The sequence below is a fragment of the Vipera berus genome (genome assembly GCF_964194415.1).
Source record: "Vipera berus genome assembly, chromosome: 1".
NCBI classification, from domain to species: domain Eukaryota; kingdom Metazoa; phylum Chordata; class Lepidosauria; order Squamata; family Viperidae; genus Vipera; species Vipera berus.
In genome coordinates, this window is record NC_138202.1 from 14739415 (window position 1) to 14766217 (window position 26803).

Below are 26803 nucleotides of genomic sequence, written 5' to 3' on the forward strand. Positions count from 1 at the left end.
AAGAGGAAGGCAGAAAGACATGCCAGTGGCCGGAAGAGTGGTGGAGTCCAAACTTAGCAACTCCACTCTGGAATCAGAAAACTGGAAAATCCTACATCGGGATTGAAATTCAAACATGAGCATTTGGAAGCTTCCTTAAGAGAACTGAGGATTGGAGATTGTCGACAGAAAGAGGTTTTGAAGAGGCAAACGCTCAGCCGATCCGGTGGCCCCCGCCTTCCCCCCCCCTTTCTCTCTGTCCCCCGCCCCACGCTGGGTGGTTTTTTTCCCCCCATCATCCTGACGTCGGGAGCTATCCACGAGCCGTGGTGCTGAAGCAAAATGGCTGGCTCTCACTAGGCACGAGAAGGAGGAGCAGTCGGCGGCCCTTCGGAGAAGGATGCCATTTCGTAGCAACGCAACACACCCTTCCTTTTCCAAGCAGCTTCCCACGCTGTAAAGCCCAAATCTGCTTTAGAACAGCGGCCTTGAAAGAGAAAAGCGAGAGGGAGAGCGCCTATGCCATGTCTTTGCTTTGCGTTGGAGGTAAGGCAACCTCACTGCCATCCCATGCACGGTTTTTGGTTATTTTGGGGTTTTTTTGTTTGTTTGTTTGTTTTGAGATGCGAGAGTGTCCTTTTTGTGCAGAACGGGACAGAGGCAGAAATATATAGCTGTCGATGAGGGGATGGGGAGGTGGCCATTTCTGAAGTAGCCTCAGTGGAAATACTAAGGCGTGGGACAGTGAAGGCATGTCCCTGATGCTGAGCGGGGGTGGGAGGGATGGAATGTCCTTTCAGATTCCCGATGCTCCCATCTAGCAAAGAAGGGTCGAAACTTCACCTCTGAAGCAAAGGCTTCTTTTGCCTTTTTCTCGAAGAGGTGCTAATTCAATCCAGCATTTTGGGGTGTGGTGCAGGTTGACGGATTTCAGGCTTTCTCTGTGTCGTGTGTGTGTGTGTGTGTGTGTGTGTGTGTGTGTGTGTGTGTGTGTGTGTCCACCTCTGATGTGGCCAGCTCATATTACTTTAACAATTTCATCATTTGGTTTCACATGGTACCTAGTTTTTGGATGGGCTGAAGAAACATAGGCAAAATCTTTTCCTTTCATATCTTTCTCACGGGCTAATTGAGATGCCGAATTAATTTTGCAACCTCCCACCTCCTATTAGCAGAGAAGTGAGGTTTTGCACTTTTTGATTTTCCAGAGGCAGAGGAGGAGGAGGAGGAGGAGGAGGAGGAGGAGGAGGAGGAGGAGGAGGAGGAGGAGGAGGAGGAGGAGGAAAAAACGAGCAGTCTTCGCTTATCTTTCCTCCATGCCTCCCTTTGCTCTTCAGGTCTTTGAATCTCAGTCCCTATTAAATGAAGTTTTAAAAATCATTCTTCCCTTTCCTAGACTACCTTGGATGAAAGATGTAATAGGCACAGCATGATAATATTCTGCATTATTATTTCATATTGTTTGACTTAGCACATTACTTGCTACATGAGGTTATGATGGGCAGTTGTTCAGAGAAAGTCTAAATGCAGGAGAGGATTATTAGCCAAGGTTCTTGTATGGATCCTCCATAGCCAGATGCAGTACACCACCTGAGGGTCAAATGTTGCACATAAACAGGAGCTGGCTGTGCACCTACAAACCCTATAAGTGGACTTTGTGGCTGGTCAGGCTTGGAAAAAGAATGATGGTTTGGACTGATATTTGGATCTGGTCCCAAGCTCTTGTATAGAATTCCCTATTAAGCATAAAATATGTTAGCAGTCACCATTATAAGCATCACATAAAAGAAAAATGCCATAGAAGATGGTCTTGATTTTTAAGGAATCTTATTTCTGAACTCCAAACTGAATCCCTATAACAGAGGCTATCTATTGCTCAAAATCAGGTCGATTTATTTGTGATTTTATCTTCCTTCCTTATGATCCCCACAACAATCCTGCATGGTAGATTAATAGTTGACACACGGTCGCTCTGCAGGGTTCAGAGCCGAGCACAGACTTGAACCTGCTCCCCTGCCTTGAGTCACATTCCATCTACAACATAAGCCTCAAGCTGGGATTGAAAAGCAGAGGATGGTGATAACTTCATGCTCCATTTGTGGGCATCCTCAAAATAGTGGGTTGTCTTTGGAAACGAAACGTGATGGTTTCTGGTCTTTCTTAACTGGAAAAACAATTCTTAGACTGTAATTTCCAAAATACGAGAGAGAGAATTCATTTAGACCCAGCATTTGGAAGGTGTATGTCCAGTAGCTTTACACAACATACTCAATTGAAGTGCGGGAACCCAATCATTCTCACAGCATGCTGTAAAAAGCAGGCTATAATGTGAAACCAGAACGCAATGTATTACTTTGCGAATGGCATGTTTTGCTAACTCAGCCACTGAGACCATGGTAGGGAGACCAGCAAGAATCTAAAGGCCCAGGTTAATTCCCAGCGTGGTTAGTAATGGGTTAAATGCTAACCATTTCATAAGCAAAGAATCTGATCTGCTTTTTGGCAGTTTAACCAAGTTTCCCTTTGGGTAAAATATTCAGCTGCCTGTTAAACATTTGCTCTGTAAATATGTGTGTGTGTTTAATTTTTTTTTAAAAAAAGAGGATGCAAAAATTCTGCTATCTTGACAACAATGTCTTCATTGGCTGATCCCTTCAAAGCCCTGAAGGAAACCTTCCACTCCTCACAATTCCCAGGCCTGTTTTCATTCACAAAAATGGGCCTGTTGGGGAAGACTTGTGGATGTTAAAAGCAATAACATGGGACAACCAAACCATGGCATGAACCATCGATGAAATGATACTTAAGATGTCAGTGAGGAAAATCAAACTTGCCTCCATTGGTTGTGGGTGCTACATCACTTGAGGTTTTTAAGAAGAGATTGGGCAGCTATTTGTCTGGAATGGTAAAGGGTTGGACTAGAAGACCTCCAAAGGTACCTTCCAATTCTGTTATTCTGTATGTAAGGAAGCTTCTGTATGTCAGGTAGCTTGTAAAATGATGAACACAAAGGAGCCATTGCTCTTTCAAGCTTAAAACGGCTGCCTCCATCCTTCCCTGTCTCTCTCTCTCTCCCCCCTCCCCAGCCCCCCAATTTCCTTTCTGGCAGAGATTTGATCAATGTTTGCATTATTGGGAGGCAGGTAATTTGGGTCATTTAAACAACCCTCACAAGCTCTGATCCTGGATTCTCTCTTGACATAAAATAAATCAGCCCCTTCTCTATTGCCTTCTGAGCCTCAAAACTAAGCTCTTGGTCAGCAGAAATGAGAAGGGGGTGAAGCCCCTTTTCTTGACCTTCCTCACAATTGAACACCTGCAGTGCTTGATCCTGATTTTCGACTGAGGAAGGCTATGCGTATCAGGCACAGGACGGCTCTGGATCACATGGAGAAGGTGGTGAAGCACAGGTTCAAAATGTGGAGGGTGGAGAAAATGGCCATCTGCAAAGCTTGGTGGGGTGGAGGGGGTGGGGTATGTTTGTAAGAGTTGTGGGGCCGAGCATGCACAGCAAGGTTGCAGGTCTTTAACATTCATCACAGTTGCAAAATCTATAAATCAGAGCTGTCGGGTGAGGTTAGGTGTGTCTCAGCCTCTGGCGACAGGCGCTTTCTGGGAACAATTTATGAATGAACGAGTGGTGGAGGACTCTTTCCAGAAAGCCAGTAGCTGTATCACTGCTGGGGAAAGAAGCACAGCTATGGGGAAATGGTGACTCCATTTTGGCTCTTTTTAAAGGATTTAGATACAGTATTTCTGTGCTGTCCTCTCCCTTCTCCTTTTAAATCGGAAACCTTCAATAGAAAATGCTACAAACAATGCTGCACAAAAGATGGTTTGGTGGTGGTGAGGTGTGCTTAATTTTGAAAAATTGATTCATTTATTAAAATATGTATAACCTACCTTTCCTTGAAAAACTCCCAACCCTTAAATTTGTTTTAGATGTATTCCCATCTGCAATAGGGAGCCTGTTGTAATGCAGTTTTGAAATAGGTAAATCTCACCTCCTACATTTTTTTAGCCTTCTTCATTCTCGTGGCAGATATTTTTTTTTATTATGATTCTCATCATCCATCACTACTACCAGATAGTTGATTCTCCAACATGTAAGGTTGTATAACACCGTTTTAAGCCATGAGAGCATGGGGAAGGGCTAGGTGGGGTGGATCGAACTGGGCAGGCACAAAAGCAACGACATGCCTTTTTGAAGAAAGAAAATATAGAAGTGATCTTTATTTCTCCATAGTCTGGATTTCTGAAAGAGAAGTAACACAGTATTGCACACTTACTCTCCATTCTTTTGAGTTCATTTCTGCGGTAAGATTTTTTTTTTACTTTCCTGGAATTATTTGGGTAAAGACAGTTAACTCTTTTAAAAATGTGTATCTTATTATTGCTGCAACAAACTAGCGTTTTATTTATTTATATCCCAACTTTATTATTGTGCATAAATAAATCAAGGTGGCAGACATATCAACTACTCATCCCTCCCCCTATTTACCCAACAACCCTGTGAGGTGGGTTGGGCTGAGAAAGAGTCTCTGGCCCAAAGTCATCAAGCCAGCTTTCATGCCTAAGGCAGGACTAGAACCCACAGTCTCCGAGCGATTGGCCCAAAGTCACCCAGTTGATTTGCATGCCTAAAGCTGGACTAGAACTCTCCTGGTTTCTAGCCTCTGCCTTAACTATTAGACCAGGGGTCTTCAAACCTGGCCCTTTTTATGACTCGTGGACTTCAATTCCCAGAATTCCTCAGCCTGCGTGCCTCGCTGAGGAATTTTGGGAGTTGAAGTCCACAAGTCATAAAAGGGCCAAGTTTGAAGACCCCTGTATTAGACCAAAGTGGCTCTCTAATCATTGCTATTTGCTAATCTGCTGAAGCTCACTTAGTTTTATGTCTGTATTTAATTTCAAAGCTATAATGCAGGGGTGTCAAACTCAATTTCATTGAGGGCCGCATCAGCATTGCAGTTGCCCTCAGGGGGCTGGGTGGGTATGGTCAGGGTGGGCATGGCCTACTGGGTGGGCATGGCTAGAGTGCGTATGGCCTACTGGGTGGGCATGGCCAACTTTACATCATTCACATCAAGGGTGCCTATGGGGGCCTGGGCAGGAGTGGGACAGACCTGAGGGTCTCTGGGCCAGGGCCAAGGCAGTGGGGGCCGTTCCCTCACTGTTTCCAGGATGGCTTTGTGGGCCACATGAAACCACTTCACGGGCCGGATCCGGCCCCCGGGCCTTGTGTTTGACATGTCTGCTATAATGACTTAGTCTTAAGAGGCATGTATCTACTTTCTCAAGGGTCAATCATAACATAAAGCTGATTTCATTTGCCCCTTAAACAATGGCCAGGGAATGAGACAACCACCCCCCCCCCCGCCCCCATCACTAAGTACAAAATCAACAGATAGATTTCTCTGGCTTGAAAATGAAAACTTGGAGAAACTTTACAGTGTGGCTTGCCCACTGTGTGGCTTGATATTAATGTTGGAGGCTCCCCCCCCAGATAATAACTGTTAGCAACCTTGCAAGCAGCAGATATGCTTAGAAGGAAGGCAACTGGTTCTACATATTGGAATGTATGCAATTAAAAGAAACAACTGGAGAAGGGCTTTCACAGAAGATCTCAAAGTACAGGCAGGTTGATATGGGAATATAGGTAATCCCTTAACAGTTGGTTCCCTTGCTATTTAGGGATTTAAGAATGAGCACTTTGAACTGGATCCCAAACCAGAGAAACCAATACAGGAGAATATTTGTAGCTCAGGGTTGAAATGAAGGGTCTTTGGTGCTCTTTGAGCTTGACTGTTTTCTTGCAGATATTTAATTCCACAAACTAGGTAATATCATCAGACGTTTGAATAACGTCTGCAAGAAAACAGCCAAGCTCAGAGAGCACCAAGGACCCCTCAAACCAGAGAAAGCCAGAGGTTGCTTTTTTTAATGGTAAGATGTGCATGCATTTCACTGGACCAGTCAGAATTATGGCCAGGTAGTACCAGTTGAAACAGAATAACAGATTGGAAGGGACTTTGGGAGGTCTTCAATTCCCTGCTCAGGCAGGAAATCCTATATACCATTTCAGACAAATGGTTGTCCAATCTCTTTTAAAAATCTTCAACGTTGGAGCACCCCACAACCTGTGGAGGCAAGTTGTTCCACTGGTTAATTGTTCTCACTGTCAGGAAATTTCTCCTTAATTCTAGGTTGGTTCTCTCCTTGATTAGTTTCCATCTGTTGCTTCTTGTTCTGCCTTCAGATCTTTTGGAGAATAGGTTGACTCCCTCTTCTTTGCGGCAGCTGCTTAGATATTGGAACACTACTGTAATATCACCCCTAGTCCTTCTTTTCATTAAACTAGACATACCCAATTTCAGCAACCGTTCCTTATATGTTTTAGCCTCCAATCCCCTAATCATCTTTGTTGCTCTTCTCCGCACTCTTTTAAGAGTCTCAACATCTTTTCTATATCGTGACAACTAAAAACTAGATTCAGTATTCCAAGTGTGGCCTTACCAAGGCATTATAAACTGGTACTAATACTTCATGTTATCTTGATTCTATCCCTCTATTAATGCAGCCTAAGACTATGTACGCTTTTTTGGCAGCTGCAACCCACTGCTGGCTCGTATTTGTCCCCTAGGACTCCAATATCCTTCAATAGTAGTAACTGCATTAAACTACCAAGATGTCTTCAAGAACAGACTCACAGACAACATTTTGCCATCAAGAGCCCTATATTCCATCCAAAGCCTTTAAAACCTGTTGCTACCTTACAACTTGTGTTATTTTGGGTAGCCAGTTGGAAAATGCAGGCCTTAGCAAAATCCTCCAATTCTATGACAATTGAAACATGTTTGTTAATGTCTCCCTTTTTGTATCAAGAGTCATTGGATAAGTCTTCTTTACATGATACTGAAAGATTTAAAGAAACCTCCATCACATCCTTTGAGGCAAGAGAAGATGATATCTTTTCTGTGCTATAAAGAGGCATTACTGTAGAACAACGTGGCTGTTCTTAAAATCTGCTCCCAACCGTTTAAACTGAATGCGTGAAATAACAGGAGGTTCATATGCACATAAATGCATTGCAGATTGCCGTGCCTAGCATTAAAGAACAGGCACCTCCATCACTGGTGAGGCTAAGGAAGAGCTGGGACTTCAAGAAGGGCTAGAACTGTGTACTTTTTAAACCATGGTTTCCTTTGAGGGCAAACATTGGGGACTGTAATTTGTTTGGCTGGTATCAGAAAAGTGAGTTTCCTAAGGAAGTTGGATCACATGTTCATTTGAAATGGAAAACCAACATGGCCAGTCCTAGTTTAGGCTAATTTAGCTTGATTATTTCAGTCACAAGGGCAGAAGTTGAGAGAGGTATGCTGGCTCAGAACTATGCATGCTTCTTGGCTGGCTTTGCACAACTCTGCCAACTAGTTTCTAAAGTTGAGTGAGGGCTCGATTCTGAATGGCCCTAGTCACGGTTCAGTGCCCTAACCATTGCACTCCACAGTCTTCAACCCAGCCAAGGAGCTTAAACTCCTGCAGGTCTGATTTTGGGGTGTGTTGGATTACTGGCCTTATCAAGCAACTGCTGCCTTATAAATGCTTTGCCATCTTCCAATAATCTCTCAGCACAGATAGGGTCTTTTGTTAGGGACCACTAGACCAGGGGTAGGCAACCTTGGCTCTTTTATGACTCATGGACTTCAACTCCCAGAATTCCTGAGCCAGCCATTCTGGGAGTTGAAGTCCACGAGTCATAAAAGAGCCAAAGTTGCCTACCCCTGCACTAGACTAATATTCTTCCTTGGCCTGGCTTTTGCTAAGCAATTGCTATAAAGCTCCTCAGAGCGATCTGAAACCACAAGCATCATTGAAATAAAAATGCATTTAATCAGAAGACATCGGCCTTGTAATACAGTCAGGGTAATAAATGGACTTGCTGTGGCATTAGTTGACACAGACTTTCCACCTGCCCCCGACCACAAATTCATCCTGACAATCCTGCTTTCTGACCCAAGTAGATTCTTATTTTATATTTTATTACAATGCCATCTGAGATACTAGAAATGATGTCCTAAATATGTTAGTTGTTTTTCCAGAGCTTCTACAAAGTGTCTGAACTCACACAATATGATTAACTTGGCTATTCAATTAACCTATTATCTAGATTTGTCCAAGACTGAGCCATAAATTGGTTTAGTGAACTGGATTCACAAATACACTAAGGCAGAGTAAATAAGCTCAGCAATAAAGCGGCTCAGAAGGGATCCTTCATAAACCTTCCTTAGAATTTATCTGATAGTAATGCTGAGTGTGCTTTAGTGTGGCAAAATTCCTGTCTTTGGGCAAGCAGCAATAAAGAAACTATTCTGAGCAATTAATTGTGTTGGTCTTGGGACATAGTGGCTCAGTGGGTTAGGACCTTGAGCTTGTCGATCAGAAGGTCGACACTTTGGCGGGTCGAATCCCGAGTGCTGCGTAACAGAGTGAGCGCCGGTTACTCGTCCCAGCTTCTGCCAACCTAGCAGTTCGAAAGCACGTAAAAATGCAAGTAGAAAAATAGGGACCACTACGGTGGGAAGGTAACAGCGTTCCGTGAGCCTTTGGTGTCTAGTCATGCCGTCCACATGACCACAGAGACGTCCTCGGAGAAGCGCTGGCTCTTCGGCTTTGAAACGGAGATGAGCACCGGCCCCTAGAGTCGGAAACGACTAGCACGCATGTGCGGGGGAACCTTTACCTTTACCTTACTTGGTTCCCTGTACCTCACAATTAGGGTGATCAGGCAAGATGGGACTTGTGGATTATATTTTCCCTACTCTGACTCTACAATTGGTTGGTGATTATCATCATGATAACAATAATAATGATAATCATAATTCTATCCCATTTTTCCTCCAGGAGTTCAAATATAATATTTTGTTCTCCAGTTATACTCCCCATAAGGGCCAGTCTATAAGGTGGATTGAGTTGAGAAGTAGTGATTGTCTCAAAGTCAATGTGGATTTAAATCTTGCTCTCTTCCAACCTAATGTGACATCCTAACCACGATACCACCAGAGATATCTACTCAGAGATTAATCACATTGAATCTAATGTGATTCACGGCAGATGAATGTGCTACAATTTCAAACTCTCTGCATGTGGACTGGAACACACCTAGTCCAGTTTGTGTCCAGGTGATTTCATGGACACGTTCACATGGGTGTCTTAGCAGTAACATCAAAGTGCTTGGGCAAAGTCTTCTGGGATGAGTCCATAATTTCCTAGCCTAGCTTACAGCTCAGGATTACCTGAAGATCTCCCATGAAGTGTTAACCAACTTTGCCTCTGCTTAGTTTCCAAGCCAGAAAAGCCATCTGGGTGCTGCTATCTGGACCATATTGGGGCAATGATACCTTCAGGTCCAATGTTAGAGTTGAAAAGTGCTCCATTCATCACTAGTCGAGTATTCCTCAACCTTGACAACTTTAAGTTCTGTGGACTTCAATTCCCAGAATTCCCCAGACAGCATGGCTAGCTGAGAAATTCTGGGAGTTGAAGTCCACAGATCTTAAAGTTGTAGAGTTTGAGAAACATTGATTTAGTCTAACTTCCTGAAGCAACATAATATAGTTAAAGCTTAATAGACTCCTAGACAGTGCTTCCCAAACCTGGGTAAATTACCCAAAATTGGATAAAAGCAGGTTTTCTTTGGGTAATGACACACAAACCCATTACCCATCATAACAGGGACTTTTAAATTGACTTAAAGGTTGCCTCGTGTTCTAAAATACAGCCTGTTTGAAAGTCTCTCAAGAATTCCTAGTAGGATGAACTTGATGAAATTACCAATGGTAGTTGAAATGAAATAAAGATCATTCATTGACAACTGTTTTTATAATACAAGTAGTCCTTGAGTTATGTCCATTTGTTTAGCAACTATTTGAAGTGACAATAGTGCTGAAGTGAGGGATATATGACTGGTCCTTGAAGTTTGATAAGACTTTCTGAGAAGCAGTTTGGAGTAATGAAGGAAAAAGTTTGGGAAGCAGTATTTTTCAGTTTAGGAAAGAAACCCAGTTGAGATTTGGAGGCACCACTGTCTGTCAGAATCCTGAAGCCTGATGGATCGTTCATCTGATTACCAAAAAAAAAAAAAAAAAGCGATGGCTCACACCTCCCACTCAATCTTCTGGTATCTAGCATTTTAACTGAATGTTACTAATCACTTTGATAAGGCTTTGATGGGTGCCATCCCAAAACAGCTGTCCATAGAGGAGGATGGTGCAAGTCTCAATTGGCTACTTGCGTAAAGACACAGCTGGTCTCAAGGCAGCTACTTCATAAAAAAAAGCAAATTTAATGAAGTTAAGGGACAAATGACTTGCCCAAGATCCTGAATATAGGAAACAGCCCACAAGATGGACTGTGTTATGTAAGACTTTGATGCATTCTCCTGTGGTCTTATTTATATTTTAATTCTTTTAAATAATCATTAAACATTGTTTACATCATTTTGTTTAGTATATGTTACCCAGTCACATACATGATATGGGCAGCTATATAAATCTGATAGATCAACACACACACACAGCTTGAACGCTAAAGTATAAGCAACACTTTTCAATCCCCAGTAGAAGCATGCCCTACCCTTGCCCCTTTTATGGACATCTGCAGGGTGGCAGGTGATGTTGTGTGAACAGTATGAATTATACAATTTGTGCAATTTGTTATTTGTGCAATTATGTCATAAATATGTGACATCATCATATCCCCCTTTTATTATCAGACCAATAATTTGTTTCTCTCCTTTTCAGCCTAGCCCCTAGAGCAGGGATGGCGAAACTTTTAGAGACCGAGTGCCCAAACTGTAACCCAAAACCCACTTATGTATCGTCAGGTGCCAGGTGGCCATGGCCCTTTGGGTGGGTGTGGCCCAATGGGTGGGCAGGGCCCAATGGGTGGGCGGGGCTGCGGTGGTAATGGCAGGCTGGGTGGGACTAAAAAGTTCAATCATTTATTTATTTATTTTATTTAGTTGCATTTGTATACCGCCCTTTCCCTGAGGACTCAGGGCGGTTTACAGGGAATTAAAAATCAAAACATATAAAAGTTAAAACCAGTTAAAAAGTATTAAATTCACCCTGTACACTAAAAACCCCAATTAAGATTTTCTCCTCAGCCTGGGCCCGAGAGCTCAAAGAGCCAGGTCTTCAGGCCCCGGCGGAATGATCGGAGGTCGGGAGCAGTCCTCAGCTCCACCGGCAGCTGGTTCCAGAGGGCAGGCGCTCCCACTGAGAAGGCCCTATCCCTGGGTATCACCCGCCGGCAATCTCTCACCGGCGGAACCCTGAGCAGACCCTCCCTGTGGGAGCGCACTGGGCGAAGGGCGTTTGATGCCGGCAGCAGGTGTTCCCTCAAATAACCCGGACCCAGGCCATGTAGGGCTTTATAGGTAATAACCAGCACCTTGAATTTCACCCGGAGGGCAACCGGAAGCCAATGCAGCTCGCGGAGTAGAGGTGTTACATGGGAGTATCGGGAAACCCCCATTACAACTCGCGCGGCCGCATTCTGCACCAGTTGAAGCCTCCGAGTGGTCTTCAAGGGCAGCCCCATGTAGAGAGCGTTACAGTAGTCCAAACGGGAGGTCACAAGTGCATGAGTGACTGTGCGTAGGGCGTCTCGGTCCAGATAGGGACGCAACTGGCGCACCAGGCGAACCTGTGCAAAAGCCCCCCTGGTCACGGCTCCTATGTGATCTTCAAAATTGAGCCGTGAATCCAGGAGGACGCCCAAGTTGCGAGCCCTATCAACGGGGGGTAACACCTCACCCCCCATCGTTAGAGGTGGAATAACTTGGTTAACCCGAGACGCCGATATGCACAGCCACTCAGTCTTGGCGGGATTGAGACGAAGCCTGTTTCTCCCCATCCAGACCTGAACCGCCTCCAGGCACCGGGACATCACGGAGAGGGCATCACTGGGTTGGTTCGGGGTGGAAAGAAAAAGTTGGGTATCATCAGCGTACTGGTGATACCCCACCCCAAAACCACGAATGATCTCGCCCAGCGGCTTCATATAGATGTTGAACAGGAGAGGCGAGAGAACTGACCCCTGAGGGACTCCACAAATGAGAGACCTCGGGGCGGATCTCTGCCCTCCTGTCAACACCGACTGCGAGCGGCCCTGGAGGTAGGAGGAGAACCACCGTAGAACGGTGCCTCCCACTCCCAACCCCCTGAGACGCCGCAGCAGGATACCATGGTCGATGGTATCGAAAGCCGCTGAGAGATCTAATAGGACCAGGACAGAGGAGCAACCCCTGTCCCTAGCCCTCCAGAGATCATTCACCAGCGCGACCAATGCCGTCTCCGTGCTGTGTCCGGGCCTGAAGCCCGATTGGTACGGGTCCAGATAATCAGTTTCCTCCAGGAACAGAGGGAGCTGATGCGCCACCACACTCTCAACAACCTTCGCCAGAAAGCGAAGGTTGGAGACTGGACGATAGTTGTTTAAAACAGCCGGGTCCAAAGCAGGCTTCAATTCCAACTTTGCGAGATCTTTTTTTTCCCGCAAGAAGTTGAAATTGATTGATTGAACCTTTTTTTTTTGGCACACAGCGGTGGCGGCCTAAAGCGAAAAGGTTTTATAAAACCCATCTGAAGGCCTAGGACTGGGGTGACGGCATGCATGTCCACAGAGAGGGCTGTGTGTGCCACCTGTGGCATGCGTGCCATAGGTTCGCCACCATGGCCCTAGACCATCACCCCAGTTGTGTTCTGCCAATATGCCAAACTACACTTGGTTAATGTTCACTTTGCTTTGCCTTTTGTACCTTAGCGTGTCATGCAAGCACAGGGCATTTGGATAATTTATGGATAAAGATAGTATGCAAAGTCAGAAAAGGATTAAATCAGTTTTTAGTTAAAACAAGTTGTATGAATCAACTGTTTACACAACAAACTATACTAGGTTAGAGAAATACTGTATGGGGTAGGATAATTTCCAATGCAAGATGTAGAGGCCTAGTGTACTAGGAAACTAGTCCATCATATTAAGTCATAATGTGATTAATGTGGGCACGAATTGTGTGAAGACTGGAATTCTGTTTTGCTAATTGTTCATTCTTAAATAACTTGTGTGAATCTACAGCCTGATTAGATTAGGGTTGGAAAGGGGTCAGTATCTTTTTCAGGTGAACCATATACAAATCCCCCCAAATAGCATATATTTCTCTCTGGTGGAACAAAAAAAATGAAAATGGGCACAATTCCATGAACATGTATGTGATAATGTAGAGGTCTATGCTTTAATATCAAGATTGGCATCCCTTCAGTCTGGTATGATTGATTGGCATCAGATTTGTGGGTTCCGTTTCTGCCATTTCTGATTGATAGTAGCTGATGGTGAAAAAATAATTCTCTGCTTGTGATCCAAGAGCTCTTAATTAAAGAGAGCTCTTAATCTTTTAGCCTTATTAACTTTTTAAGTTTGATTTTTTACTTTTTAATTTTAATCTTGTTTTTAAGTTTGTTTTTAACTGTGCTTTTTAGTCATGTCTTTATATTATTTTATGATGTTCTTTGTAAACTAACCAGAGTGGGATGGCCAGTATAGAAATCATACTGTATATATATGATTTATATGTATGTATGTACGTATGTACGTATGTATGTATGTATGTAGATAGATATAGAATGGTAGATAGATAGATAGACAGACAGACAGAGACAGACAGATGATAGAGATAGAATGATAGATGATAGAGACAGAGAGAGAAGTAGAGAGACAGAGAGATAGAGAGATAAATCGAGAGAGGGAGATTACAGCGAGACAGGACAAGGATGTGCAAGGCTGAGAAGGATGAAGCCTGCTTGGATTTTGAGTGAGGTGCTGGGGGCCGCACTCCCAAAACTAGGCCGGATCCTCTGAAATAAATTTTAACACAGTTCAAGAATTACTTTTCACAATGAATTCCCAGTTTTTGTCCTATTATTCCATTTAATTTGGCAGCAACTGTTGGAAGAGCTTCCTAAGCTTTCTCCAAGATTTGGTGGTAGGGATGATGGTGCAGATTTCCAGCAAAGGATGTGCTACTGTATGTATCCAAATAATTGCATTTGAGACAAAGAAGTTGCCTATCATCGTAAGACAAATCCAAATAGGGCAGTGTTTTCCAACCTTGGCAACTTTGAGATGTATAGATTTCAACTGCCAGATGGCTTCAGACCATGCCACTAACCAATTGGTCCCCAACTTGACCAATGGTCTGGGATTCTAGGGGTTATAGTACAAAACATCTGGAGAACTGGAAGTTGGGAGAGGCACATGGATTTCTTCTCCTTAAAAAAACCACTGGCCTTGGACCTTGAGGCTAAGCTTCTGAGGCAGCAAACCAGGAGACGACACAAATCAAGAACCAGTTTGGTGTAGTGGTTAAAGTGGTAGCGTAGAAACCAGGAGACTGTGAGTTCTAGTCCGCACCTTAGGCATGAAAACTGGCTGGGTGACTTTGGGTCAGTCACTCTCTCTCAACCCCACCTACCTCACAGGGCGGAGGAAATAAAAGGAAGAAGGAATAATTATGTATGCTTGCTGCCTTGAATTATTTCTAAAAAGAACAATAATAAAGGCGGATTTTAAAAATAAAATAAAAAGGGTCCCAGGACAGCTGCCTTCCCAAGCCACCCTTGGAAACATTCATTTTTTCCCCTATAGTATAGGACAGGGGTAGGCAACCTTGGCTCTTTTATGACTCATGGACTTCAACTCCCAGAATTCCTGAGCCAGCAGGAATTGCCTGCCACTGGTATAGGACATGTGGCTCTCCAGAGCAACTGGGTACCCCATAGAGCTAAGCCCGAGGGGGTCCTCAGAATGGTGCTTTGTGAACTGGTCATGACAGTGGTTCACACAGGCTTAGATCTCATTTCCTCTTCAAAATATGATTTACAGAGCTGGCCACCAGGAGAAATAGCCTCGGTTTTGCCACTGAGGAAGCCTCTGAGACACAGCAGCAAATGCTTGTCATCCCCAAATAGAGGTGCGATCCTTGCATTGGGAAGATGGGGAGGGGGGGGGCTGCAGCTTTCCCTGATTCTTTGCAATTACGCCTTCCCAGCGAGTTGCTATTTTCAGTCCTGAGCCCAAACTGATGTATTGCTTTCAAGTCAGACGTTGTGGAGAGCTGTTAATTGTAGAGCTTAGCTGGCTGATGGTGTGCCAGCTGTGGGAGGAGGAGGAGGAGGAGGAGGAGGAGGATCCTTTTGCAACAGCTTGCTGCATTTTGGAAATTAGGCCATTACCCCTTCCTAATGGTGCATTTAAAAGTAGCAAACAGTTGAAAAAGAGCATTGAGCCTAGCTTTTCTCTCCCTTGTAAATGTTTTGTTGGCAAAGAAAACGATGAGAAGAACAAGACAAAGGCCCAATGGAATATCAACCTGGTTCCATGATGCACAATTCTCCCAAACCATGGTTCTTGGAGAAGTTGCACATGAAAAGCACAACCTTGCCCTGTAGAGAAGCCTGAAAGAAGGGAGCTGAGTCAAAGATCCCTTGATGAGATTTGTTTCCCCCCAGTGGATGGTACAAATTTGAACACATTTTTGGGGGGTTTAAATCCAATATTGTGTCTAATGCAGCACACTACATTGGCTGGCTCTTTCTCTCTTAATAAGGAGAATTAGATGGGTTAGAACAGGGGTAGGCAACCTCGGCTCTTTTATGACTCAGCTGACTCAGGAATTCTGGGAGTTGAAGTCCATAAGTCATAAAAGAGCCGAGGTTGCCTACCCTTGGGTTAGAAGAATGGCAAGTCTTAAAGCCCAGAGCTCATTTCAGGTGCAAAATATGGTGCTTTTTATACAGGTTCATAAAAATGTAAAGAGGAAATATTACGTGTTCTCTTGGTTTTCAGTGCGTTATTGGAGGCACATGTGTGTGTTTTTGTCTGCACATATAATCTGCAATGCAAAAAAAGCAAGTGGAAGATTAAAAATAGAATAATAAATTTGAAAGAAAGGAAATAGAATCTGGCAGACAAGCTACATGGAAGAAAGTTATTTTGGAATACTTAAAAAAAATTCTACTTCATCTTTATTCCAAGGATCTATGAGAAGGCAAGAATAGGTCTCCTTCTGTCTTTTATTTTATCCTGTCAACTTTTTAAGGGATATCTTTGTCTAAAAACAAAATAATAATAGCAGCTCTGAGGATTTCAATCTAGATCTCATAATAATAATAATAATAATAATAATAATAATAATAATAATAATAACAACAACAACAACAACAACAACAACAACAACAACAACAATAATAATAATAATAATAATAATAATAATAATAATAATAATAATAATAATAATAATAATAAAAGTTGGAAGGGACCTTGGAGGTCATCTAGTCCAACCCCCTGTTTAGATAGGAAGCCTTATACCATTTCAGACAAATGGCTGGCCAGTCTCTTCTTAAAAACTTCCAGTGTTGGAGCATTCACCACCTCTGGAGGCAGGTTGTTCCACTGGTTAATTGTTCTAACTGTCAGGAAGTTTCTCCTTAGTTCTAGGTTGCTTCTCTCCTTGACTAGTTTCCATCCGTTGCTTCTAGTCCTGCTTTCAGGTGCTTTGGAGAATAGCTTGACTCCCTCTTCTTTGTGGTAGCCCCTGAGATATTGGAACACTGCTATCATGTCACCCCTCGTCCTTCTCTTCATTAAACTACACATACCCAATTCCAGCAACCGTTCCCTATATGTTTTAGCCTCCAGTCCCCTAATCATCTTTGTTGTTCTTCTCTGTACTCTTTCTAGAGTACAGAGAAGACTATCATACTACTTCAGGTTGCAGAAGTGAACTTCTATATCAGTGTTTTCAATCTCAACAACTTTTAACATGTGTGTACTTTAATTTACAGAATTGAATTCTGAAGGAATGTTGGCTAGGGAATTCTGGGAGTTGAGGTTGATGCATTGTAAAGTTGCTGAGGTTGAGAAACACTGCTCTATATATCTGGATCCATACACAAAGCAACTCCCTTTGAATTAACCCCTCATCCTTTTGAATTAACAAAACACAGTTTTGGGATTTATATTCCGTACTGAATAGAAAAGCCTGAAAACCATATGATGTAAATTGTGTTTAAACAAAGTAATTTAAATTTAAACATAATTAACAGCTTTTCTGGAACGTATTAATGTTTCTGTTCTGATACATCAAAATTACAACCAGCAGCAACTTTGGCTCTTGGGATCATCCCCAAAACTTTGGTGAGTCCCCTATTTCCTGAAGTCCAGAGTCTGTGCACTTCTGCTATAGACAACTAAATTTTCAAAGGGTATTTTAAAAGAAAAGTGGTATTTTGTTTTTCCTCCAAAACAATATAATGCCAGGCTTGTTAATGTGCTGAATCTGTTATGGGAAAGGAAGACCACTTCCAAGTGTTTATTCAAGGAGTATTTAAAATTTAAGAAATAATTACCGGTAGTTCCTTTTCCTTCAGTTTTCCATTGAAATAGGCCTTGGATGTTTTGGGAGCAATTGATTATACAATGGTACTTCAGTACTCATTGTTAATTGGTTCTGGGAAACCTGATGAATACCAAAAATGATGAGTACCAAACAAATTTTTCCCATAAAGAATAATGTTGTGAGTCACAAGGCAGCTGTACATGGACAAGTTCTAGCTTGTGCATTGAGTACCAAGCCAACAATGGGTACCAGGACAAAATTTTTGCATCAAAATGCATGGAATACCAAATTCGATGAATTTCAAAGCAGTTGAGTACTGTACTGTATATGGATTGAGTCTCTGTTACACAAGAGGTGCATATAGGAAGAAGGAACTGTAGTGCACACCAATGGAGCAGGAATTGTACATATTAGCCCGTGGTTCTTCTTGTCAGAGAAGACATAAATGATGCTGGTCAGTCACTGAGACTGGGGGATATAAACTGGGTTTTTACTACAGGTAGCCCTTGACTGTAGCAACCATTCAAAGTTATGACAGACCCCCTAAGGTACCTGGTTCTGAAGAGTCTATGTTGCTTCCTCCTCTAGTCACATGATCAAATTCCAGGCACTCGGCAACCAGCTCATATTTACAGAAAAAGCCATTGATATAGTGACATCCAGGGTTGCCCTTTTATCTTTTTAACTTTTTGGCCAATAAAGTCACACGCATTACTACCAGAGAAGCAGGCAAAAGGTGCAAAGCACCTGAAAGCTTTACTGAACTCTACTAGCATGCAGGTAGTCCTCAGCTTAAAGCCACAATTGGGACCAGAATTTCTGTTGCTAAGCAAGTCGATTAAGTATAGGTAAAGGTAAAGGTTCCCCCGCACATGCGTGCTAGTCGTTTCCGACTCTAGGGGCCGGTGCTCATCTCCGTTTCAAAGCCGAAGAGCCAGCGCTTGTCCGAGGACATCTCCGTGGTCATGTGGCCGGCATGACTAGACGCCAAAGGCGCACGGAACGCTGTTACCTTCCCACCGGAGTGGTCCCTATTTTTCTACTTGCATTTTTACGTGCTTTCGAACTGCTAGGTTGGCAGAAGCTGGGACGAGTAACAGGCGCTCACTCTGTTACGCGGCACTCGGGATTCGACCCGCCAAACTGCCGACCTTCCGATCGACAAGCTCAGCGTCCTAACCCACTGAGCCACCGCGTCCCTTCGATTAAGTATGGTTGTGCCCAATTTTATGACTTTTTTTTTAAAAAAAAAAATAAGATTGTTCAGTGAATCACTGCAGTTATTCAGTGAATCAAGTGAATTTGGCTTCCTCCATTCCCCATTAACTTTGCTCGTTGGAAGCCAGCTGGGAAGGTTGCAGAGGGCAATCCCATGACCCTGGGATGCTGCCACCATCAAATATATGTTTTCCCACCACCCAGCTTTTGATTATGTGGCTGTGGGGAAGCTGCAACAACCATAAATATGAGGACCGGTCATGTCACTTTTTCAGTGCCTTTGTCACTTTGAGAGGTCACTAAACAAATGCTTGTAAATCAAGGGCTACCTGTATTTTTGCTTTGGAAAAACTATCTGGTAATTCAGTTATCAGCTCCCTACCGAAGAAGCACAATCCCCCATCCCCAGGTCCCAGTTTGCAAAGCTAGAGAAAGGAGGAGAGGCTGGAGCTATTTCTTCACCAGGATCATCCTGTACGCAAGAAAATGCCTCATCAACAGAGACAGCAGGAGACACAGAGCACCTGTTCTGTAGGTGGCTGCTGATTTTTCTCTGCACCTGACACGATGTGATTTTGTTTGCTTCCTCATCCCAGAAAGCTTCAGTAATAGAAAAAGAATCTCGGAGGACATTCTTCTGCCTTTTGGATGCAAAAATGCTTTACATTCTCAATCTGTCAAAGATATAGATTTATCAGCTGGCAGGTATCTAGCAGACTATATAGGATTATCTGATTATTTAGCTCCAATTTTGGACGTTTGCATCTGCAGCTCTTTGTTCGAAAGCAGAACCAATGGAATTGACCATTCTCCTTTAGCTTTTTAATCCTGGATTCATATTTGCCGCATTCACACATGTTTAACTTGAATACAGAATTAAGCCTGACTCCTCCCTCCCTCCTTTTAACTTAAAGCCAATGAAACTGCATCTTGTACACATCCATCTGCTGCCTGTTCACCAAACCAAGTTAAAGGTCTTGTGTGATAGGAGATCAACAAAACTTCAAGCATCTTGTACAAACACAGTTTAACAAAAAAATAGCTCTGTGGGTATGCATGCTTCAAAATGGTTTAAGTACCTTGCTTTACGAATTTTCAGGTGTGCATGTATACTTTTGGAAAGTATTTGATAATTTACAAATATACCAATATTCTCTTAACCTTTGTTTGTGGGCAGATATTGGTAAAAAATGTAAACAAAAAAGTCTGTGGAAAAGGGTGGTTATATGCAATCACAACTGTTATTTATTTATTTATTTATTTATTTATTTATTTATTTATTTATTTATTTATTTATTTAATTGATTTTATATACCGCCCTATTCCCGAAGGACTCAGGGCGGTTTACAGGGCGAGTTAAAACAATACAAATAAGTACACTTTAAAATAGAATTAAATAAGACTAGCCCACAATTAAACAAATTAAAATTAAAATAATTAAATTAAAATTAAAATTTTAAAATTAAAATTAAAATTAAAATTAAAATTAAAATTAAAATTAAAATTAAAATTAAAATTAAAATTAAAATTATTAAAATTAAAATTAAAATTAAAATTAAAACCCCTCAGTCCAGGCCAGCAAGATCAAACAACCAAGTTTTAAGGTCCCGGCGAAACGAGCGAAGGTCTGGGGCAGTCCGAAGTTCTACCGGCAGTTCATTCCATAGGGCAGGCGCACCCACAGAGAATGCCCTCCCCCTTGGAACCATCCGTTGGCATTCGCTAACCGGCGGAACCCTAAGGAGGCCCTCCCTGTGGGAGCGCACAGTTATCTGGATGTTTTGACCACCCCCTGAATGTTAGGCTGGCTAATCTGTGTTTGCATTTGTATTCATTGAAGGATTGTCGGTGGAAATCTCATGTAAATGTATGAAGAAATATTAACATTTTTTTGAATGGGTCTGATACACATAGGTACTGTCAAAGCAATGATGCTGGGAAATATGTAACCAAATTTGAATGAATCTCCAATTCATATGAGTATAATAGCTTAATCAGGCCACCTCAGGGATTATAAAATAGTGCAGCTGTTTGAATTTTTCATAATTCCTAGAGCCAAGACAGGAAATAAAATATATTTTCAAAATGAAAGCAGGGCTTTAAGATTTAGCTAAGGATGCCATGGCAAACCGCTTCTGAAAACCTTGCCAAGAAAACTGCATCACAATTGAACAGAAGGGAAAAAAATCAGTCCTTAGTCACTGGCTGGGGTGGGCTATATAGAAACTAAATAAAGAAATGAAATGAAATGAAATGTAGAAATAGGCTGCATGCTTTCATTAGGTGCTACTAAGTTCTTGAATAATTAGATAAAACAAAGGTAAAGGTTTCCCTGTTCAGTCATGTCTGATTCTAAGACACGGTGCTCATCCTGGTTTCTTAGCCCAGGGACTCAGCATTATCCGAAGACATTTTCTGTGGTCATGTAGCCAGCATGGCTATACGCCAAAGGCACATGGCATGCTATTACCTTCCCACCAAAGTGGTACCTATTAATCTACTTGCATTTGCATGCTTTTGAACTGCTATGTGGACAGGAGCTGGGGCAAGGAACAGGAGCTCATCCCTTTGCACATCGCTCAGGTCTCGAACCCGTGCTGTCAGCTCAGCATTTTTAACCACTGAGCCATCGCAACCCCCCCTCCCAGGTCTTGAATAATTAAGAATATACTAAATGAACTAAGAGCTAGCTTTTTCTGCTTTCTGTGGAACTTCGACATATTCCTGTCCACAGACCTTCTGTATTGTATGCAAAAATTCCTAATCTCCCCCAGTACAGGTCCTCAACTTACAACCACAACTGGACCAGAATTTCTGATGCTAAGCAAGGTGGTTGTTAAGTGAGTCAAGCCTGATGTTAGAACCTTTTGTTGCCATGGTGAAGTGAACTGCTGCAATTGTTAAGTGAATCCTGCAGTCATTAAGCAAATCAGGCTTCCCCCGTTGACTTTGCTTGTCGGAAGCTGCCTGGGAAGGTTGCAGAGGGCTATCATATGACCCTGGGCGGCTGCAACCATCATAAACACATGCCGGTTGCCAGGACCTGAATAGTGATCTCTTGACTGAGAGGATGCTGCAATTGTCGTAAGTGCGAGGACTGGTCATAAGTCACTTTTCACAGGGCTACTGTAACTTTGAATGGTCACTAAACTACATTGTAAGCTGTCAGTTGAGAACTAATTATAATTTTGTTGTTAGTGACGGCTTGCCTGTTGTTTCTTCCTCACAGCAAATTAAAGTGCTAAAAGTCCTTGGAAACTAAATAAGGCTAGACTGTTGTGCCCTCACTGTGACACCTCTTTGCAAAGTTTCTGATGTTGAGAAGGAACTGGGAAAAGTGAAACTGCTACTTAGCCTTGGGAAAAGAGAAAGTATGAGGAAGTCTGCCTTCACAATATTGTCTTTAAAAGGGTGACAGGATTTACAGTTCTACCCGACAACTAATAAGTCGCACTCGTGGAGCCCATCCTGTGACTCTTCTTGACCCGTCCTACCTCGAAGGGCTGACGCTGTCCTATCAAGGACATGATATCCCGCAAATATTGCTGCCTTTATCTGTAAGCTACATTAAGAATAGTTATCAACCTCTTGACTTTGTTTCTCTCACTCCCCCACAAGCTGGCAGGAATTATCCACCAGATGCATTGATTAACATGAGAAGGGCACAGAGGAGAAAGCAAATTTTGACCCAGGGTGTCCCAAAGGTGCTTTTTTCAAAAGGCAACTGGACTTTGTTTTTCTTTGAAGAGGTGTTGCTTCTCATCCTCGAAGCTTCTTCAGTTCTGACTGAATGGTAGAGGATGGAAGAATTTATATTCCTTGAAGTCATCTGCTCATTAGCCCTCTTTCTGAGAGTCATTGAGGCCACTTGGAGGTTTATTTGTGCCCTCAGGGTCATCTGAATAGTGCAAAAGGGTGTGGAGCCTTCTTGGAACTTCTGAAAGGGTTGTGTTCTAGTGTAAACAGGAGATAGGTGGTGTTGCATTGCTCCCTCTCTGTTGAGAGAGGGCTGTTCAATCTTAATATAGATGGCCTCTTTGACCCCTCTTTCAAGCCAGTGGTCCTCTCTGTCCAGAATGTGGACTTTGCTATCTTCAAAAGAGTGATCTTTGTCTTTCAAAAGCAGATGTACTGCTGAATCTTGTCCTAATGGGTTTGTTCTCCTATGTGGTGCCATGCGTTTGTGAAGTGGTTGTTTTGTTTCTCCAATGTACAGATCTGAACATGTCTCACTGCATTGTACTGCATATATCACATTGCTCAGTTTGTGTCTGGTGTCTTATCCTTGGGGTGGACAAGCTTCTGCCTTAGTGTATTTTGGGGTTTAAAGTGTTTGTGTATATATTGTGTTGGTTGAAAATCCTCCTGAGCTTTTTGGATATTCCTGCAATGGATGGAATGACAATGTTGCTTTGTTTGTTGTTCTCTTCTTTGTCTGTTATGGAGGAGCTCCTGATGGGTCTTGTAATGTATTGGGTTTTGTTTTACTAAAGAGTATCACGTGGGGTTAATTGGCGGCAATGGCGGCGACGGCGTGGGCGTCATCTCCGGCGCTGGCTGCGGTGGTCTTTGGGCCGCGCTTGGCGCCGACGGCGGCCCGCGCTCGGCGGCAGCGGCGGCAATATGTGTTCGGCGGCGACGGCGAAGATGGTGTGTTCTGGCCGTCTTCGGCGGCCAACAGCTGGTGGGACGTTTCGGGGGCCTGCTTTCGGACTGCTTTCGGCGGCACCGGCGCTCCTGGGACTGTGTGCCCCGTTTGTAGTGGCCGGTGGCTGGCTTTGCGCTTTTTGGGCTTTTGGCCCTCTCGCCGGCGGTGGGGTCCCCACGTTGCCCTAGGTCGCCTTGGGCCGCTTTTTAGCGGCAGTGTCGCCCTCGGGCCGTTTCGGCGGTGGAGAGGGCGATTGTCAGTCATCTTGGCGGCGACGGCGTCTTCAGGCCATTTAGTGGCGGAGAAGACAACCGCGGATCATCATAATGGTGCAAAGATGACGTGGTTCCTGCACCGCTTTTGGACTGCTTTTGCAGCGACGACGGCGATTTTGGACCATCTTCACTATCCTGGCCTGCCTACCCTTTTTGCCTCGGACATATGGACATATATATTTATCATCTTCCTGCCTACCCTCCCCCCTCTCCCCTTGGATTTTGGACACACCTGGGTATCGGCCACGGTGGGAGAGTGGCTTGACTTTTTCCATTTGCAGCCCCATGGAGGTGGGAGCTCTATGGGGTCTGCCTACCCAGAGGATATCTGGTCCACCTCCAGGAACAGAGTTGCAACCCGTCGTGAGAGGGCGGGGGGCGGCCTGTCTCTGGGGGCACCCAACTGAGTGGCAGTGAAGTTGGGTGGGGACCTAGATATCTGTCTTTATGTTTCGATCCTCCCATGGACATAACTAATGGGACGCCTATCCTGGACTTGCTAGACTCATGCGAAAATATACTAGCACGGACTTGTATGCCCTCAGGGGAGCCCCCCTCTCCTGGGTGCGACCCGCCTCCTTAAACACTTTCAACCTCGATGACGGGCCCGAGTTTTGGGACCCTGAGAGATGGCTGGGCAGGGGTAGGGGCCGTCAACATAAATTTAATAGAAGGCCTCTGATTATTTTTTTATCTAAATTTTTTACAGGGTTAGGGAGAGGGGTGGGTGATAAGGGTTGTCTGGCTTTGGGGGGTGGCCAATCAACCATGGCTCAGGCCAGACTTGGGTCCGACCGCCCGGGGGGAGAACGGGGTGTGGTTGTCTCCGGGGCTCATGAGCGGGTCGTGGGATTACCGATTCCCACGACGGGGAATGGCAGCAGGTGGATAGACAGAGGGCCGTATCGTTACCGGGAGGGCCGTCTCCGCTATTTGCAAGCGGTGAGGCGCTCCGACCCTCTGCCTCTTCCTCGAGGTTCCGGGGGCGAGGACGTGCAGCCTCCTGAGCTCCGGCTGGTGTACCTGAATGCCAGGTCCGTGGTTAACAAAGCTCCCCTCGTCAGGGATTTAGTTGAGGGTGAGCACGCGGACCTGGCTTGCATCACGGAGACTTGGTTGGGCCCAGAGGGTGGGGTCCCTTTGGTTGACCTCTGCCCACCAGGCTTCCGGGTGATACATCGGCCACGAGCTCATGGTAGGGGTGGGGGTGTGGCGGTGACTATGAGGGAGACCTTATGTCCGCGGGAGACCACCGTTCCTCAGATAGTCGGGTGTGAGTCTCTCTTTGTGAGATTTGGTTCTGAGGCGCAGTTGGGCTTGCTGCTGGTGTACATTTCGCCTAGTCGCACAGCGGCAGCCCTGCCCGAGCTGCTCGATATCCTCTCGGGGTTGGTGGTTGAGTTTCCCAAACTTATTGTTTTGGGAGACTTCAATCTACCATCCCTGGGAGGCTCATCTGAGCTAGCTCGGGAGTTCATGGCTTCCATGACGGCCATGGACCTGACGCAAGTAATTTCTGAACCTACTCATGAGGGAGGCCACACCCTTGACCTGATTTTTTTATCTGGACGGTGGTTGGATGATCTTGGTGGGGGCTCTCCATTTATTATGCCCCTGTCATGGACCGATCATCATCTCCTGCGGCTGGTCTTCCGTTTTGCCACCCCCCGCCGTGGGGGTACGGAGCCAATTAGATGGTACCGCCCCAGACACTTAATGGATCCTGATAGATTCCAAGCGGCGCTGGGGTCCCCACCTGCCTCCACTGCTCACAACTCGGCGGATGTCTTAGTGGAAGCCTGGGAAAGGGCAGCCACTGAGGCACTTGACCGGGTTGTACCCTTGCAGCCCCTGACCCGGTGCAGATCCCAGCGAGCTCCATGGTTCTCCTCGGAGCTCCGGGAGATGAAGCGTCGGAAACGGGGCCTAGAGAGTTGTTGGAGGTCTAGCCGATCCGAACCCGACCGGTTGCGGTTAAGAACCCATATTAGGTCTTATCTCGCAGCGATGAGGGTGGCGAGGTGTAATTACTTCTCCACCCTCATCGCATCCGCAGATAATCGCCCGGCCACCCTGTTTAGGGTGACTCGCTCACTTCTTAATCAGGAGGTGAGGGAGGATCCCTTGCAGGGTCGTGCCGAGGAATTTAGTCAACATCTGTCGGATAAAATCGCTCGGATTCGGACCGGTTTGGACTCCAGCTGGGCAGAGTCTGGCGATCAGGACACGGGCGGTCTTGTCAATGTTATCTGGGAAGAGTTTGATGCTGTGACCCCTGATGAAGTGGACAGGATTATGGGGAGGCTGAGCTCTACCACATGTTTATTGGACCCGTGCCCTTCCTGGCTGGTTTATGCAGCTAGGGAGAGGACACGAGGCTGGCTCCAGGCGGTTATATCTGCTTCTTTGAGTGAGGGTTGTTTCCCCACCGTCTTGAAGGAGGCGGTGGTGAGACCCCTCCTCAAGAAGCCTGCCTTGGACCCAGCTGTATTGAACAACTTTCGTCCAGTCTCCAACCTTCGCTTTCTTGCGAAGGTTGTTGAGAGTGTGGTGGCGCATCAGCTCCCTCTGGTCCTGGATGAAGCGGATTATTTGGACCCCTACCAATCGGGTTTCAGGCCCGGGTACAGCACGGAGACGGCATTGGTCGCTCTGGTGAATGATCTCTGGAGGGCCCGGGATAGGGGATATTCCTCTGTCCTAGTCCTATTAGACCTCTCGGCGGCTTTCGATACCATCGACCATGGTATCTTGCTGCGGCGTCTCAGGGGATTGGGAGTGTGAGGCACAGTTCTTCAGTGTTTCTCCTCCTATCTCCTGGGACGCTCGCAGTCGGTGTTGGCAGGGGGGCAGAGATCGGCCCCTAGGTCTCTCGTTTGTGGAGTTCCTCAGGGGTCGGTTCTCTCGCCTCTCCTGTTCAACATCTATATGAAACCGCTGGGTGAGATCATTCATGGTTTTGGAGTTGGGTATCATCAATACGCCGATGATACCCAACTTTTCTTTTCTACCCCAAACCACCCCAGTGATGCCCTCGCTGTGATGTCTCGTTGCCTGGAGGCGGTTCGGGTCTGGATGGGGAGGAACAGACTTCAACTCAACCCCGACAAGACTGAGTGGCTGTGCATTCCGGCATCCCGGGACATTCAAAATGTTCCATCTCTTTCTATGGGGGGTGAGCTTTTACCCCCCGTGGATAGGGCGCGCAACTTGGGAGTCCTCCTA

The 26803-nt window shown here is 44.8% G+C and overlaps 1 protein-coding gene across 1 annotated transcript in view; it reads left to right on the top strand.

Moving 5' to 3' along the window:
* Positions 1–503: 503 nt before the first annotated feature.
* UNC13A (unc-13 homolog A) overlaps positions 504–26803 on the top strand; it is a gene marked incomplete at both ends in the record, with an annotated part of 151259 nt that continues 124959 nt past the window's right edge. The window contains one exon of the mRNA XM_081312539.1: positions 504–525. Coding sequence (XP_081168665.1) covers positions 504–525 — 22 coding nt within the window. The remainder of the gene's footprint in view (positions 526–26803) is intronic.